Source organism: Neoarius graeffei, chromosome 13 (genome assembly GCF_027579695.1).
Source record: "Neoarius graeffei isolate fNeoGra1 chromosome 13, fNeoGra1.pri, whole genome shotgun sequence".
Classification (NCBI taxonomy): Eukaryota; Metazoa; Chordata; class Actinopteri; order Siluriformes; family Ariidae; genus Neoarius; species Neoarius graeffei.
In genome coordinates this window covers 26,705,559-26,721,461 of record NC_083581.1, presented here as the reverse complement: position 1 = coordinate 26,721,461, position 15,903 = coordinate 26,705,559, and the positions used below count along the sequence as shown (strand labels likewise).

Here is a 15,903-nt window from a genome sequence, read left to right as displayed (position 1 = left end):
AAAGGTTATAAAACCATCTCTAAAGAGTTTGGACTCCACCAATCCACAGTCAGACTGATTGTGTACAAATAGAAGAAATTCAAGACCATTGTTACCCTCCTCAGGAGTGGTCAACCAACAAAGATTCAACCAGGAGTCAACCACTCCAAGAGCAAGGCATGTAATAGTCGGCGAGGTCACAAAGAACCCCAGGGTAACTTCTAAGCAACTGAAGGCCTCTCTCACATTGGCTCTTTATCTACTTTTAGGACTTGTGTGAAAATCTGATGATGTTTTAGGTCATATTTATGCAGAAATATAGAAAATTCTAAAGGGTTCACAAACTTTCAAGCACCACTATATATATGGGTGGACAAGATGGCCTTATTGACTCCCTTTATGTGGTTTTGAAGCCTAAATTTGGTCAGACTGAATGTCTTGACTTAGTTTGCACAGTAGGACAAATAATTTTAGCCAGAGTATATGAAGTACACACAGTTTTCATGTCAGGAGTGCACATGGTGAGGGCTATTACCTGAACTTAAGATAGTGCATTTAACACTGGCTCAGTGGTAAGTACAGTGTTATTAATTAATATATAAAATACTAAATTGTAATTTATGTATTTGTGCTAGTACATTGATTTTATGATTGTCAGGAAAGACTTATAAGAGTTCTGTTCTGTTGTGGAGTATGTTTAAAAATGACTGACTGGCTCACCTTACCGAAATATTCCCAGTTTTAAATAAGTTGGTCATACTGTCAGTTGTAAATTGTTATGAAATTTACCTAGTGTTAGCTGCTTTAGTTTATGCTATCACTTTGTTCACTCATGTTAGTTTGCTTGTTAAAATACACTCACCAGCCACTTTAATAGGAACTTGTTCTTGATTCTAAGATTTCTGTTCTTGGCTAGCAGGAGTGGAACCCAGTATGGTCTTCTGCTATTTGCATGCTGAGATGCTTTTTTGCTCACCACAACTGTAAAGAGTTGCTATATTCTTCCTGGCAGCTCTAACCAATCTGGCCATTTTCTTCAGATCTCTCTTATCAACAAGGCATTTCCACCCACAAAACTGTTGCTCACTCAATGTTTTATGTTTTTCGCACCAATCTGTGTAAATTCTAGAGACTACTGTGTGTGAAAATCCCAGGAGATCAGCAATTTCTGAAATACTCAAATCAGTCCATATGGCACCAACACCCATGCCACAGTGAAAGTCACAGAGATCACAGTTTTTCCCATTCTGATGTTTGAAGTGAACATTAACTGAAGCTCTTGATTTGTATCTGTATGATTTTATGCATTGTGTTGCTGTCTAGGGACTGGCTGATTAGACAACTGCATAAAACAGCAGGTGTCTGGGTATTCCTAATAAAGTGGCCAATGAGTGTATATCAGTCCAACAAACTAGCTTAAACATCAAAATGAGCAACATGCTGAAGGAAAACCAAAGAGAACCCACTGCTGAGGACCTCTTAGAAAAGTTTATAGCAGAACACACATGGTTTTGCTTCGAGGCTCGACTGTCATATGCAAAACTATCAATCACACCAACTAAAATTATCTTTAAATAACTCCTATAAAACCCATTTACGATACGTAAAATTATTGAGGGAAATATCAAAGTCAAGTGACCTTATAATAAATGATAGAACACTATTCCCAAGAATAATTTGTGGATAGTTTGGTTCCTTCTCCATTCACTTACACAGGAATGGGTAGGTTTAAAAACTGTACAGCAGCCAGCCATTAAAGTGTATGTAATGCCTCTAAACCCCACTTTTTTTCTTGTACAAAGCGGCAATCATTATGTTGATTGACCATGTGTTTTCGAATCATAGCTGATCCAAAAAGCCATAAATTGATGGAAAATCAATAAAATTAGCCAATTTTCATGGAATCTGCCAAGACTCATCCGGAGATCCCAAAGGGTTGCGTGACGTCACACGTGTAACAATTCAGGTATCAATTTCATTCATGTGCACAGCAGTGGTTAGACTCGTCTCGATATGGAATCACGTTTTGGAGAGAATTCTGACAGTAATTGGGACAGTAATATGTCGGATGAAGGGGCAGATGCTTATCAAGGATATTCCGGAGTAAATGGCTATCTTTTTGAGCCCCCAAGACAAGAAACTGCCAGTTCATGACAGTCTTCCTCTGTAGCACATTAGACGGAGAGATAAACAGATGGAGAGTGATGTGCAGAACGCGGTGGTTATCTTTCATCATGTTTTCCTAAACAAAAATAAAAACAAATCGAGTCTTGCAATATTGCAATCTGAGAGCATTTAAAATATTTCAGTTAATAATTAAAGCTGATGATTGCACGTGCATTTTTCTTCCTGTTAAAGTGCATCAGATATGATAAGATCCGATGTTGCGAGCATGTAAATGTTGCTTGTAATCCTGCGTCTGGTGCAGTGTGTGTGTGTGTGAGAATAGGGAAATCGATGAACTGTCCAAATGTCAGACCAAATGTCATTTATTAAATAAATGGGTTTCTTTTTGCTCCGATAATTCCCATGTGGTCATTCTGGTGGTGATGAACACTTGATGAACCAGATTTATTATTGGTAGGCGACACGATATCTGCCCGCATCATTTGCACAAACCTCACCCACTGTCGCTTTAGATTTGTGTTTTTTCTTGGAAATTCATGAACCAAATGTCTTGTTGCATAGGAATTTGAACATCCAAACACAATGCAGCACTTTCCCATTGTTATTTTTTTAACATTCCTACAACAATATCCAGTTTCAGTGAATAAACAACCATGGAGTCAGATGAACAGAAATGACCCAGATAACTGGGGTTCCACATGTGACATCATGCAAGATTTGCCCTGAGGCAAGGCTGCCTTCTTCCGGGATCCATATCGATAATTTTGTGCTTGATAATAAAATAATAAATCGTTTATATTATTCCCCCCCGCTTTATTAATTCATTTTGGTCATTACTAATGATGCATGTTCATTTTAAAGCATTACAAAAAGGCATTACATACACTTTAAAGGGCCTCAGAGACAGTTTTCACCCCTGTTATGACATCCACCCATATATAGTATGTATCGTTGGTATGAATCAACAACTTTTCATAGCAGTAGTGATACATGTGCACTAAACCAAATTATGCCTTAATTTCAATAAAAATGTAACAATTAGGGAATTTGTTGTTTATATTTATATTAACATCAGCTGGCAGCCAAAACCAGGCCAGGCTTTTTTTTTTTTTAACCCAGACTCAACTTACAAGGACTGCAGATTCACTGGGTGGCGATATAGGTCCAGGCACAGTCTCCTGTGGAGGGGAAAGGAGGGAGCAGGATGGGGAAGTGGAGGGGAAGGATGAGGCAGGTTGGTGCTCCACAGCAATGGAGGGGGCTGGAGTGTTCTGGGTGATGCAATCTTCTCCTGTTCTCTCCCTTTCTCTGTCTGATGTAGTGGAGGAAGAGCAAGAGGTAGTAGAAGAGGTGATGCAGGAGGAGGAATGTGGAGAAGTGTCTGAAGAGCAGGGAGGAGGAAGTGGAAAGGTGGAGGGTGGCAATATGTGAGACTCAGATGACTCCTCTCCCCTGGTTGATGTGGCAGCTGGACCTAAGGAGGAGGACAGGTCAGGAGCATGGGTGGAGATGGTGGCCCCACTGCCACTGTGCTCCTGATAGAGCAGATTCCTCAGCTTCTCATCCAGTGTCTTTATACGGTTGTCAACAAATTCAATTTTTGGGGGGCCCTCACTGTCTGACTCAGCTACTGAAGAAGGCTGGGCAGGAGAAGGGGAGAGCACATGAGCCAGAGCTGGCAAAGCTGTCTCTGAGAATGAGAGAGGGGGGAGAGAGGCATCAGACAATGGCTGCAAAGGAGCAGATTGGCTGAAAGAATCATCTGTGGCAGTGATCTGTCCTGTAGAGAGCTCTGATTCCAACTGTTGGATAGAAAGCTGCTTCTGCACAAGCAGGGATGCAGGCTGAGGCACCTGCTCTAGCTTGGGCTGGGGTTGTGTTTCCTCAGGAGGGACCTGATCTGAGACCAAAGACTGAGCTTGGGCTCTATGCTGTAAGGGTTCTTGTGTTTCTAATTTTTGCTGAGATTGTATAGTACCGGTAAGTGCTTTAGTGTGCAGCACTGTTTCCTGTTGCACATACTGCTGTAGTGAAACTGCCTGCTGCTGCACTGCACCATGCAGCTGCATCTGTTCCAGACTGGTATGTGACTGCAAGTGGACACTCTGCTGGCCAAGTGGTTCCAGTAGAAGTTCTGACTGTCCCTTTTGGTATGGGATTTGCTGTAGAATCGACTGTTGCACTGGATGAAAATGAGATGCTGGATGCTCAGCTTGACAAGGCTGTGTGTGTTGCTCTGCAGCTGAAGAAACTTTGTCATGGGCTATGTACTGGGACACTGTCATCACTGGCTTAGTCTGTAGCAACTGTTGTTGCTGTAGCAGAAGCTTCTGCTGCATCGGTGATTGATCAGTGTTGCCCTTTGGAAACTGTACTGAATAGGCTTCTGTGAGTGGTTGAGATTGCAGGCCTTGCTGGAGTATCTCAGGTTTCTGCATTGTTGCCACGTGGGATAACTGCTGCACCTGTTCCACATGATTTAACATGCAAGATGACAGGGTGCTCTGAGCCAAACTATCAGAGAGTGGCGGTTTATCTTCAGGCATGCTGTGCACTATAGCAGCAGCATCTTCAGAACCAAATCCAAAACTGGAACCCATGCTCATATCCTTGCTAGATGCAAAGGTATGATCGTGATCAGCCACAGGAAAGGCTGTAACATGAACAGAAGATGTTTCTTCGGGGACTGTGGCTTGAATAGCGGTTGCAGACCCTTTCCCTGAACCTGGCTGGGTGGTAGCTGCTTTGTCTTGAATGACCGTATCTCCTGGGGACATGTGATGTTTTGGTGGAATATAGCTGGCGGAGTCCAAGGCAGTCGTACCAGGAATAGAGACATCAGGACACAAGGCTTGGACAGACACAGTGGAGGGAGGAACAAAGGACATTGGAAGTGAGGAACATAGAGAAAAATGTACTCCAAACCAAGAGTCTGACTGCTGTGAATCCTCGTGGTCTGAAGCTACCACAAATGAGAAGAAAAGGTCATACAAATATGAAGGCAATTAATATTAAACAAATCTAGGCTACATTAAGTAAAACCTTGGTGGCAAAGCACCAAGCTATTGAGGTTTTTCACCCACGTGACCAAGTCATGTGATGCATCGTTAGGCTGCCATTTTGGACGTCACGGCTCGAATCAGTTTGAATGCGAGGAAGGCAACAAACGAAAAACATAAAAGAAAAAGGAGCGAGATGCAGAAAACATCTTCACTATCCAGCGACGTAGGGCATTTACAGGGCGAGCAGAGGGAGAGGTATTTGCAAAAATTGAGGTTAGCAGGCTTAGAGAACGACATTTACCTGCTTCCACCAGGATTGTTCACTGACGTACGGAAGTACACGAAGCCCTCGTCTTTACCTGACTTCGGCCCACATGATCTGTATACCTATGTCGTTAAAAACCCATCGCCATACACAGGTATTGATCTGAAAGCGTATAAGAGTTTGGATGCCTACAAATATTTTGTGTCAGGCTGGGTAACATGCCTACATCAGTGGGTCGTCCCTGAAGCCGGTGGTCGCCATCTTATTACAGCTAAGGTTTGTTCACATTTTCATTTACTTTCGGTCCTCAGGATAAACAAAATGTTATTAAATGTCATTGAAATAACTTCTTAGTCTGTTGAGACATGGCCCGTTATAAATTTGCTGTTACCAGGCAATGACCAAGAACTGTATTATTAGGGTCGGTGTCTGTGTTGTAGCAGTGTACTAGCAGCTAGCTGTTAGCACTAGCTAATGTCAACAACATAGTAGCTAGTATGTTACTGTAGCAATGTTTACATTCAGTCATTTGGATGACTGTTAAAACCTTTCAGTCTCAAGTTTTTCCTTTACTGTATTTACTAGTTTACTGTAATTATGATCCGGCAGCTATTTACACCGGATCCAGTGTAAATAGCTGCCGGAGCGTGCTCCGGCTTGCTCCCCCTCAAATTAAGCAGCGCACTCCAGGAGCAAGTCGGCGCGCGCTGCTTAATTTGAGGGGGAGCAAGCCGGAGCGCGCTCCGGAACCTCGGCCGGAGCACTCCAGGAGCAAGCCGGAGCGTGCTGCTTAATTTGAGGGGGAGCAAGCCGGAGCACGCTCCGGAACCTCGGCCGGAGCACTCCGGGAGCAAGCCGGAGCGTGCTGCTTAATTTGAGGGGGAGCAAGCCAGAGTGCGCTCCGGCAGCTATTTACACTGGATCCGGTATAAATAGCTGCCGGATCATAATTACAGTAAACTAGTAAATACAGTAAAGGAAAAACTTGAGACTGAAAGGTTTTAACAGTCATCCAAATGACTGAACGTAAACATTGCTACAGTAACATACTAGCTACTATGTTGTTGACATTAGCTAGCTTGACCTTCAAAATGGCGGACACCGGGGCGTCACGTGACCCTGTGACGTCAGGTGAAATACCTCAATAGCTGGGGTGAAACTGTATGATATTCAGCCCCATTTTGCTGTCGCAGGCACAATTGTACATTGTATATTGTAAAGGATAATCTTTGGTTGCGAATTGAAATTGGTGGTTTAAAAAGTATAATGTGACATGCTCTCTGTCTGGACATTTGTTGCAGCTGTGACCAAAGACAGCCGATGACAGTTCTGGCAGTATCAGAAATTTTTTTTTTTAAATCTCTGTGTGAGACTGCAGCTATGAAACTAAAATCTAGCAATAATAGGACAGCATATGTTCACCCAAAACTCACAGGTCAGCTCTAAACATGGGAGTGGCAAAGGGAAAATGTACAGAGCAGTTTGTTGAATTGTGGCAGCAGACAAAATGTCTCTATAATGTTTCTTTATGCTTGTATCATGACACGACAAAAAGGGACATGACATAGAAAGAAACAGGACGAATTACAACTTCCAGGTGTGTAGCTAGAGAATTACCATGCAAATGCTTTGTTCATAGAGTTTATTTACTATTATGCTGTCCAGTTGAAGAGCTATAAACCTGTGCTGTGCACCCAGTATGGCAGAATATAGTAACTATATATTTATTGTTAAACCTGACATGAACACGTTATTGCATAGTCTGTTATTGCACAGTATCTCTCAGACAGTGTGACAAGTAATAATCAAAAAAGACTGCTGGAATCACATAGTCTAAAACTGGCTCAAGTAAATATTTGAAATTGTACATGCTAGTTGTATTTCTAATCCTTGCCCGGTAAAACTAACTCAGGAATGAACGTTGCTGATAGTGAATACCTTGCTCAATCTGGCCCTGCCTCTCCCCTGCTGGTGAAGCAGTGGAGGCTTCATGGTTGAACTGGGAGTCACGATGACGAATGGTTTGGTTGATGAAAAATCGCCAGCGACCCACTGGAGAAGACTGAGGGGCAGAGTCTATAGATGGATAAAATGACAGATGGGAGCATCAAAACAATGCAGCAACATTATCAAGCTAAAAAAAAAATTCTAAATTATAACCTGACACTGAGTGCCAAAGAGGACTTATTAAGTACCAGCTTATTGTTTAGTTTTTCAGCTTAAAACATAATCAGTAACAACTACATTTTCCTTCAATAACAAAAATGAAACTAAACAAGAAATTATGTAGAGTGACGAATGAGAGTCTGACCACACCAATGTTTCTTTGGAGTTGAAGGGGATAATCAAATAATTAATATAGGTTAAAAGGTATAACGTCCACCTTATATAAAGGAAAACTACTCAATACACTCACCTGTTGAACTTGATGGTGTGCTTACATGTAGCTGCTCCATGGATCCAGTCTGAGAGAGGGGGGGGGGGGGGGGGAGAGGGGGGGGGGGAGGAGCGTTGCAGTGAATCTGGAACCTATCCGAACCAAACCTAATTTAATGTTAATATAATGATCAAGAAATTAAGTAACCCTGTGATTTATTTATTTCCATTTTTGTCATTGCCTTTTTCTAAAGGGTCCCCTTTAAAAAGTTTGGGTAATCCTGCTATAGAACTACAGTGGTGCTTGAAAGTTTGTGAACCCTTTAGAATTTTCTATATTTCTGCATAAATATGACCTAAAACATCATCAGATTTTCACACAAGTCCTAAAAGTAGATAAAGAGAACCCAGTTAAACAAATGAGACAAAATATTATACTTGGTCATTTATTTATTGAGGAAAATAATCCTCGTCTCGTCTCGTCTTCTTCCGCTTTATCCGGGACCGGGTCGCGGAGGCAGCAGTCTAAGCAGGGAAGCCCAAACTTCCCTTTCCCCAGACACCTCGGCCAGCTCCTCGGGAAGAACACCGAGGCGTTCCCAGGCCAGCCGAGAGACATAGTCCCTCCAGCGTGTCCTGGGTCTTCCCCGGGGCCTCCTCCCGGGGGGACATGCCTGGAACACCTCCCCAGGGAGGCGTCCAGGAGGCATCCGAAAAAGATGCCCGAGCCACCTCAGCTGATTCCTCTCGATGTGGAGCAGCAGCGGCTCTACTCCGAGCTCCTCCCGAGTGACTGTGCTTCTCACCCTATCTCTAAGGGAGCGCCCAGCCACCCTGCGAAGGAAACTCATTTCGGCCGCTTGTATCCGTGATCTTGTCCTTTCGGTCATTACCCAAAGCTCATGACCATAGGTGAGAGTCGGAACGTAGATCGACCGGTAAATTGAGAGCTTCGCCTTTTGGCTCAGCTCCTTCTTCACCACAACGGACCGGTAAAGCGACCGCATCACTGCGGAGGCTGCACCGATCTGCCTGTCGATCTCACGCTCCATCCTTCCCTCACTCGTGAACAAGATCCCGAGATACTTAAATTCCTCCACTTGAGGCAGAACTTCTCCACCAACCTGGAGAGGGCAAGCCACCCTTTTCCGGTCGAGAACCATGGCCTCGGACTTGGAGGTGCTGATTCTCATCCCAGCCGCTTCACACTCGACTGCAAACTGCCCCAGTGCATGCTGAAGGTCCTGGTTTGAAGAAGCCAACAGGACAACATCATCCGCAAAAAGCAGAGATGAAATCCTGTGGTTCCCAAACAGGATTCCTTCTGGCCCCTGGCTGCGCCTAGAAATTCTGTCCATAAAAATTATGAACAGAACCGGTGACAAAGGGCAGCCCTGCCGGAGTCCAACATGCACTGGGAACAGGTCTGACTTACTGCCGGCAATGCGAACCAGACTCCTGCTCCGTTCGTACAGGGACCGGACAGCCCTTAGCAAAGAGCCCCGAACCCCATACTCCCGAAGCACCCCCCACAGAATACTACGGGGGACACGGTCGAATGCCTTCTCCAGATCCACAAAGCACATGTGGACTGGTTGGGCAAACTCCCATGAACCCTCGAGCACCCTATGAAGGGTATAGAGCTGGTCCAGTGTTCCGCGACCAGGACGAAAACCGCATTGTTCCTCCTGGATCCGAGGTTCGACTATTGGTCGAATTCTCCTCTCCAGTACCCTGGAGTAAACCTTCCCTGGGAGGCTGAGAAGTGTGATTCCCCTATAATTGGGGCACACTCTCCGGTCCCCTTTCTTAAAAAGAGGGACCACCACCCCAGTCTGCCACTCCAGAGGCACTGTCCCTGACCACCACGCGATGTTGCAGAGGCGTGTCAACCAAGACAGCCCCACAACATCCAGAGACTTGAGATACTCAGGGCGGATCTCATCCACCCCCGGTGCCTTGCCACCGAGGAGCTTGCAAACCACCTCAGTGACTTCGGCTTGGGTAATGGATGAGTCCACCTCTGAGTCATCAGCCTCAGTCTCCTCAGTGGAAGACATGACGGTGGGATTGAGGAGATCCTCAAAGTATTCCTTCCACCGCCCCACAATGTCCCCAGTCGAGGTCAACAGCTCCCCACCCGCACTGTAAACAGTGTTGGCAGAGTACTGCTTCCCCCTCCTGAGGCGCCGGACGGTTTGCCAGAATTTCTTCGAGGCCGACCGATAGTCCTTCTCCATGGCCTCCCCGAACTCCTCCCAGTTCCGAGTTTTTGCCTCCGCAACTGCCCGAGCTGCAGCACGCCTGGCCTGCCGATACCCGTCAGCTGCCTCGGGAGTCCTGGAGGTTAACATGGCCCGATAGGACTCCTTCTTCAGCTTGACGGCATCCCTTACTTCTGGTGTCCACCACCGGGTTCGGGGATTGCCGCCACGACAGGCACCGGAGACCTTGCGGCCACAGCTCCGAACAGCTGCGTCCACAATGGAGGTAGAGAACATGGTCCACTCAGACTCAATGTCCCCCGCCTCCCTCGGAAGCTGGGAAAAGCTCTCCCGGAGGTGGGAGTTAAAGACCTCCCCAACAGAGTGCTCAGCCAGATGTTCCCAGCAGACCCTCACCATACGTTTGGGCCTGCCAGGTCTGTCCAGCTTCCTCCTCCACCAGCGGATCCAACTCACCACCAGGTGGTGATCAGTTGACAGCTCAGCCCCTCTCTTCACCCGAGTGTCCAAGACATAGGGCCGGAGATCAGATGAAACGACTACAAAGTCTATCATTGACCTCCGACCTAAGGTGTCCTGGTGCCACGTGCACTTATGGACACCCCTATGCTCGAACATGGTGTTCGTTATGGACAAACCGTGACTAGCACAGAAGTCCAATAACAAAACACCACTCGGGTTCAGATCGGGGAGGCCGTTCCTCCCAACCACGCCCCTCCAGGTGTCACTGTCATCTCCCACGTGAGCATTGAAGTCCCCCAGTAACACAATGGAGTCCCCAGTCTGAGCACTCCTCAGTACCTCTCCCAGGGACTCCAAGAAGGCCGGATACTCTATACTGCTATTTGGGCCATAGGCACAAACAACAGCAAGAGCCCTCTCCCCAATCCGAAGGCGCAGCGAGGCGACCCTCTCGTTCACTGGGGTAAACTCCAACACATGGCGGCTGAGCTGGGGAGCTATAAGCAAGCCCACACCAGCCCGCCGCCGCTCACCACGGGCGACTCCAGAGAAGTGGAGAGTCCAGCCCCTCTCGAGGGGACTGGAAAATAATCCAATATTACATATCTGTGAGTGGCAAAAGTATGTGAACCTCTAGGATTAGCAGTTAATTTGAAGGTGAAATTAGAGTCAGGTGTTTTCAGTCAATGGGATGACAATCACATGTGAGTGGGCACCCTGTTTTATTTAAAGAACAGGGATTTATCAAAGTCTGATCTTCACAACACATGTTTGTGGAAGTGTATCATGGCATGAACAAAGGAGATTTCTGAGGACCTCAGAAAAAGTGTTGTTGATGCTCATCAGGCTGGAAAAGGTTACAAAACCATCTCTAAAAAGTTTGAACTCCACCAATCCACAGTCAGACAGATTGTGTACAAATGGAAGAAATTCAAGACCATTGTTACCCTCCTCAGGAGTGGTCAACCAACAAAGATCACTTCAAGAGTGAGGCGTGTAATAGTCGGCAAGAACACAAAGGACCCCAGGGTAACTTCTAAGCAACTGAAGGCCTCTCTCACATTGGCTAATGTTAATGTTCATGAATCCACCATCAGGAGAACACTGAACAACAATGGTGTGCATGGCAGGGTTGCAAGGAGAAAGCCAATGCTCTCCAAAAAGAACATTGCTGCTCATCTGCAGTTTGCTAAAAATCACGTGGACAAGCCAGAAGGCTATTGGAAAAATGTTTTGTGGATGGATGAGACCAAAATAGAACTTTTTGGTTTAAATGAGAAGTATTATGTTGGGAGAAAGGAAAACACTGCATTCCAGCATAAGAACCTTATCCCATCTGTGAAACATGGTGGTGGTAGTATCATGGTTTGGGCCTGTTTTGCTGCATCTGGGTCAGGACGGCTTGCCATCATTGATGGAACAATGAATTCTGAATTATACCAGCGAATTCTAAAGAAAAATGTCTGGACATCTGTCCATGAACTGAATCTCAAGAGAAGGTGGGTCATGCAGCAAGACAACGACCCTAAGCACACAAGTCGTTCTACCAAAGAATGGTTAAAGAAGAATAAAGTTAATGTTTTGGAATGGCCAAGTCAAAGTCCTGACCTTAATCCAATCGAAATTGTTGTGGAAGGACCTGAAGCGAGCACTTCATATGAGGAAACCCACCAAGATCCCAGAGTTGAAGCTGTTCTGTACGGAGGAATGGGCTAAAATTCCTTCAAGCCGGTGTGCAGGACTGATCAACAGTTACTGGAAAAGTTTAGTTGCACTTATTGCTGCACAAGGGGGTCACACCAGATACTGAAAGCAAAGGTTCACATACTTTTGCCACTCACAGATATGTAATATTGGATCATTTTCCTCAATAAATAAATGACCAAGTATAATATTTTTGTCTCATTTGTTTAACTGGGTTCTCTTTATCTATTTTTAGGACTTGTATGAAAATCTAATGTTGTTTTAGGTCATATTTATGCAGAAATATAGGAAATTCTAAAGGGTTCACAAACTTTCAAGCACCACTATAAGTCGAAAACAAAACATAACTACTAATGTGAAGTAACAGCTTGGGGGAAAAATAAGTTGTGTACCACAATATATTTAGCATATATTATATGGACATGAGCATTTTACTGGGAACTACACCACTCGTATTTTTCATACCAGCTATATCCAGGACATGGAGGACCAAAACCATGACACAAATCTCTATATGCCACTCGTGAGGAAATTAATTGTTTTGATAAATTTGGGTAGTTGTACTTTTTGTTTGTGAATGTGTCTATATAATCAAACGAACATTACACATTTGCTTGAAGATATGAAGTTTATCTTCTCGTATTGAAACACTCACATTTTTCATTCGAAATACACTGTGGATCTGAGTGACACATTTTCCAATATTTCACTCAGATGACGTCACTCTCAGTGTTTTCTTGCTGACTAGACACGCGTTGTCAAAATGGTGAACCAGTTCAAAATTAAAATTCTTTTGATTAACTTGCGTTTTTTGTGGGTGTGTCCATATAATATAAAGAACATTACACTGTGACGTGAAGATATGAAGTTTATCTTCTCATGTTGAAAATATTTTCGCTTGTTCGCTCACTTGTGAATATGTTCACCACTCGAAGATAAACTTCATATCTTCATGCAACCGTGCAATATCCTCTATGTATGGATTACAGGTATAATAAATAGCAGCCAGACCGTTGACTGAGTGCTAAGGATCTCCTGGGCTTTCTTCACTATAGCCCTCAAATCCTCTACAAATTTTTCTTTCTCTGATTCAAGGACAAAGTCCTCTTCCACCTATAAAAAAAAGATTACAACAAATTTTCATTAGTTAAACATTTTCCTTCAATTCACCTGCAAGTCTGTTCCCATCAGCCAGCTCTCCCCTATCATATGAATGCTACTAACCAGTGACAGTGAACACGTGTTTCCTCAAATAGTCACAATTTTAAAAAGCAGCAGAATACACTCAGAGGTGTGCTATCTACCATCTTCTACATACATGAGCTCAACAAATCCCCACAATTGGCTAATGTTGCTGTGACTGACAGGAGAGAAAATGTTTGCTATCCATCCCACCCAGAGAACCAAGAATGCAAAATTACCTAGGTGGGAAGGATACCATACATCTTTTCTTTTGCACCACTTGGAAGCAGTTTGGACTTTGTTTTTCTTTAACAAGTAAGGAGACCAAAAATGTCTTACATTTAATGCTCTGTAATTAATTCATAAGAGTCAGAAATTCTAACCATATAATCTGCTATATCTTCAGGTGCATCTTCCTCAATATCAAACTTGAATGTGACCATCTTGTTACTGTGAGTTTCGAGCTGGCACTCCACCATGTTGTCTCCAATGTTTGATACCTAAAAATGCACAAGTTGTCATTTTACTTTTAACTTAAATATTTCCTGTCTGCTGTAGTTGTTCACTTTTGATTGATTAATAAATGTGCTGCAAGAACATCCTGTACAAAATATGGAAAACAGCAAATATGTACCTGTAGCATGCTTAGCTGAAAGTGAGTGGTTCTCTCAGGTCGTTGGTAGGAAGATCTCCGTTGAGTCTTTATTTTCTCCAGCTTTCCATTAACCAATGTCAACTGAGATTCCTCTCGACCGACTAGAGCAGAGCTAGGAGCAAAAGGAGACAAAAATTCAAAACGCCACAAGGTTCATTAAACAGATATCAAAGAAAGCATCCTAACCCATTAGTTTAAAAGGAAGGAAGGTAAGAGTCTGAAACATACCCTACTAAAGAATGACGGGTGGCAGATTGGTTTGGGCTCCCCTATTCATTTAGTTGAAGAGACAAACAAACATATATACAAACAAAAACAAATACCAACAGAAAAGGACAATCAGCTAAAATGTCAACATAAAATTACATTAAAAATAAGCAAAACAGAAAAGTGTACAAGTCGATATACACAAAACTTTGAAACAACAAGTATGATTCTGTAAGTATATACTGGTGCATCTCAAACAATTAGAATATCATTAAAAAGGTCAATATTTTCAAATCAGTTATTTAAGAAAGTGAAAATTTCATATATTCTAGACTCATTACATGTAAACTAAAATGTTTCAAGCATTTTTCTATTTGAATTTTGATAATTATGGCCTACAGTACAAGAAAAAAACCCGTATCTCAAAATAATAGAGTATTTTGTTTTGAGTTTGAGTAAAACAGTATAAATACTGTGTATCTCTTGGTCTAGTTCAGTACATGTAACCACAATCATGGGGAAGACTGCTGACTTGACAGTTGTCCAGAAGACAATCATCGACACCCTCCACAAGGAGGGTAAGCCACAGAAAGTCATTGCTGAAAAGGCTGGATGGGAAAGGTGCACAAGCAACAAGGATGACCGCAGCCTTGAGAGGATTGTCAAGAAGAGTTGATTAAAGAACTTGAAAGAGCTTCACAAGGAGTGGACTGAGGCTGGTGTCAGTGCATCAAGAGCCACCACACACAGATGTCTTCAGAAAAGGGGTGATAACTGTTGCATTCCTAATATTAAGTCACTCCTGAACCAGAGACAACTTCAGAAGCATCTTATCTGGGCTAAGGAGAAAAAGAACCAGACTGCTGTTCAGTGGTCTAAAGTCCTCTTTCCAGATGAAAATAAATTTTGCATTTCATTTGGAAATCAAGGTCCTAGAGTCTGGAGGAAACGTGAAGAGGCATAGAATCTAAGACGTTTGAAGTCCAGTGTGAAGTTTCCACAGTCTGTGATGATTTGGGGTGCTATGTCATCTGCTGATGTTGGTCTGCTGTGTTTTATCAAATCCTAAGTCAACACAGCTGTCTACCAGGAGATTTTAGAACAGTTCATGCTTCCATCTGCTGACAAGCTTTATGGAGATGCTGATTTCTTTTTCCAGCAGGACTTAGCACCTGCCCACAGTACCAAAACTACTACCAAACGGTTTGCTGACCATGATATTACTGTGCTTGATTGGCCAGCCAACTCACCTGACCAGAACCCCATAGAGAATCTATGGAGTATTGACAAGAGGAAGATGAGAAACACCTGATTAAAAAATACAGACGAGCTGAAGGCCACTATCGAAGCAACCTTCAATACCACCTCAGCAGTGCCACAGGCTGATCACCTCCATGCCATGCTGCATTGATGCAGTAATTCAGGGTAAAGGAGTCCCAACCAAGTACTGAGTGTATAAATGAACATACTGTTCAGAAGTTGGACATTTCTGTATTGTAAATCTTTTTTGATTGATCTTAGGAAATATTCTAATTATTTGAGATACTGGATTTCTGATTTTCATGAGCTATAAGCCATAATAATCAAAATTAAAACAAAAAAGTCTGGAAGTATTTCACTTTACATGTAATAAATATAGAATATATGAAAGTTTACCTTTTTGAATTAAATTATGAACAAAAACAAACTTTTTCATGATATTCTAATTGTTTGAGATGG

The 15,903-nt window shown here is 43.4% G+C and overlaps 1 protein-coding gene across 1 annotated transcript in view; it reads right to left on the bottom strand.

Moving 5' to 3' along the window:
* Positions 1-15,903, bottom strand: part of si:dkey-151g10.3 (serine/threonine-protein kinase WNK3) — a 120,419-nt gene that overhangs the window by 47,967 nt on the left and 56,549 nt on the right. Inside the window, exons 10-15 of the mRNA XM_060936638.1 lie at positions 13,957-14,089; positions 13,706-13,822; positions 13,152-13,253; positions 7,790-7,838; positions 7,312-7,449; positions 3,237-4,957 (exon numbers count right to left, since the gene is read on the bottom strand). Of these exons, the coding sequence (XP_060792621.1) occupies positions 3,237-4,957; positions 7,312-7,449; positions 7,790-7,838; positions 13,152-13,253; positions 13,706-13,822; positions 13,957-14,089 (2,260 nt within the window). The remainder of the gene's footprint in view (positions 1-3,236; positions 4,958-7,311; positions 7,450-7,789; positions 7,839-13,151; positions 13,254-13,705; positions 13,823-13,956; positions 14,090-15,903) is intronic.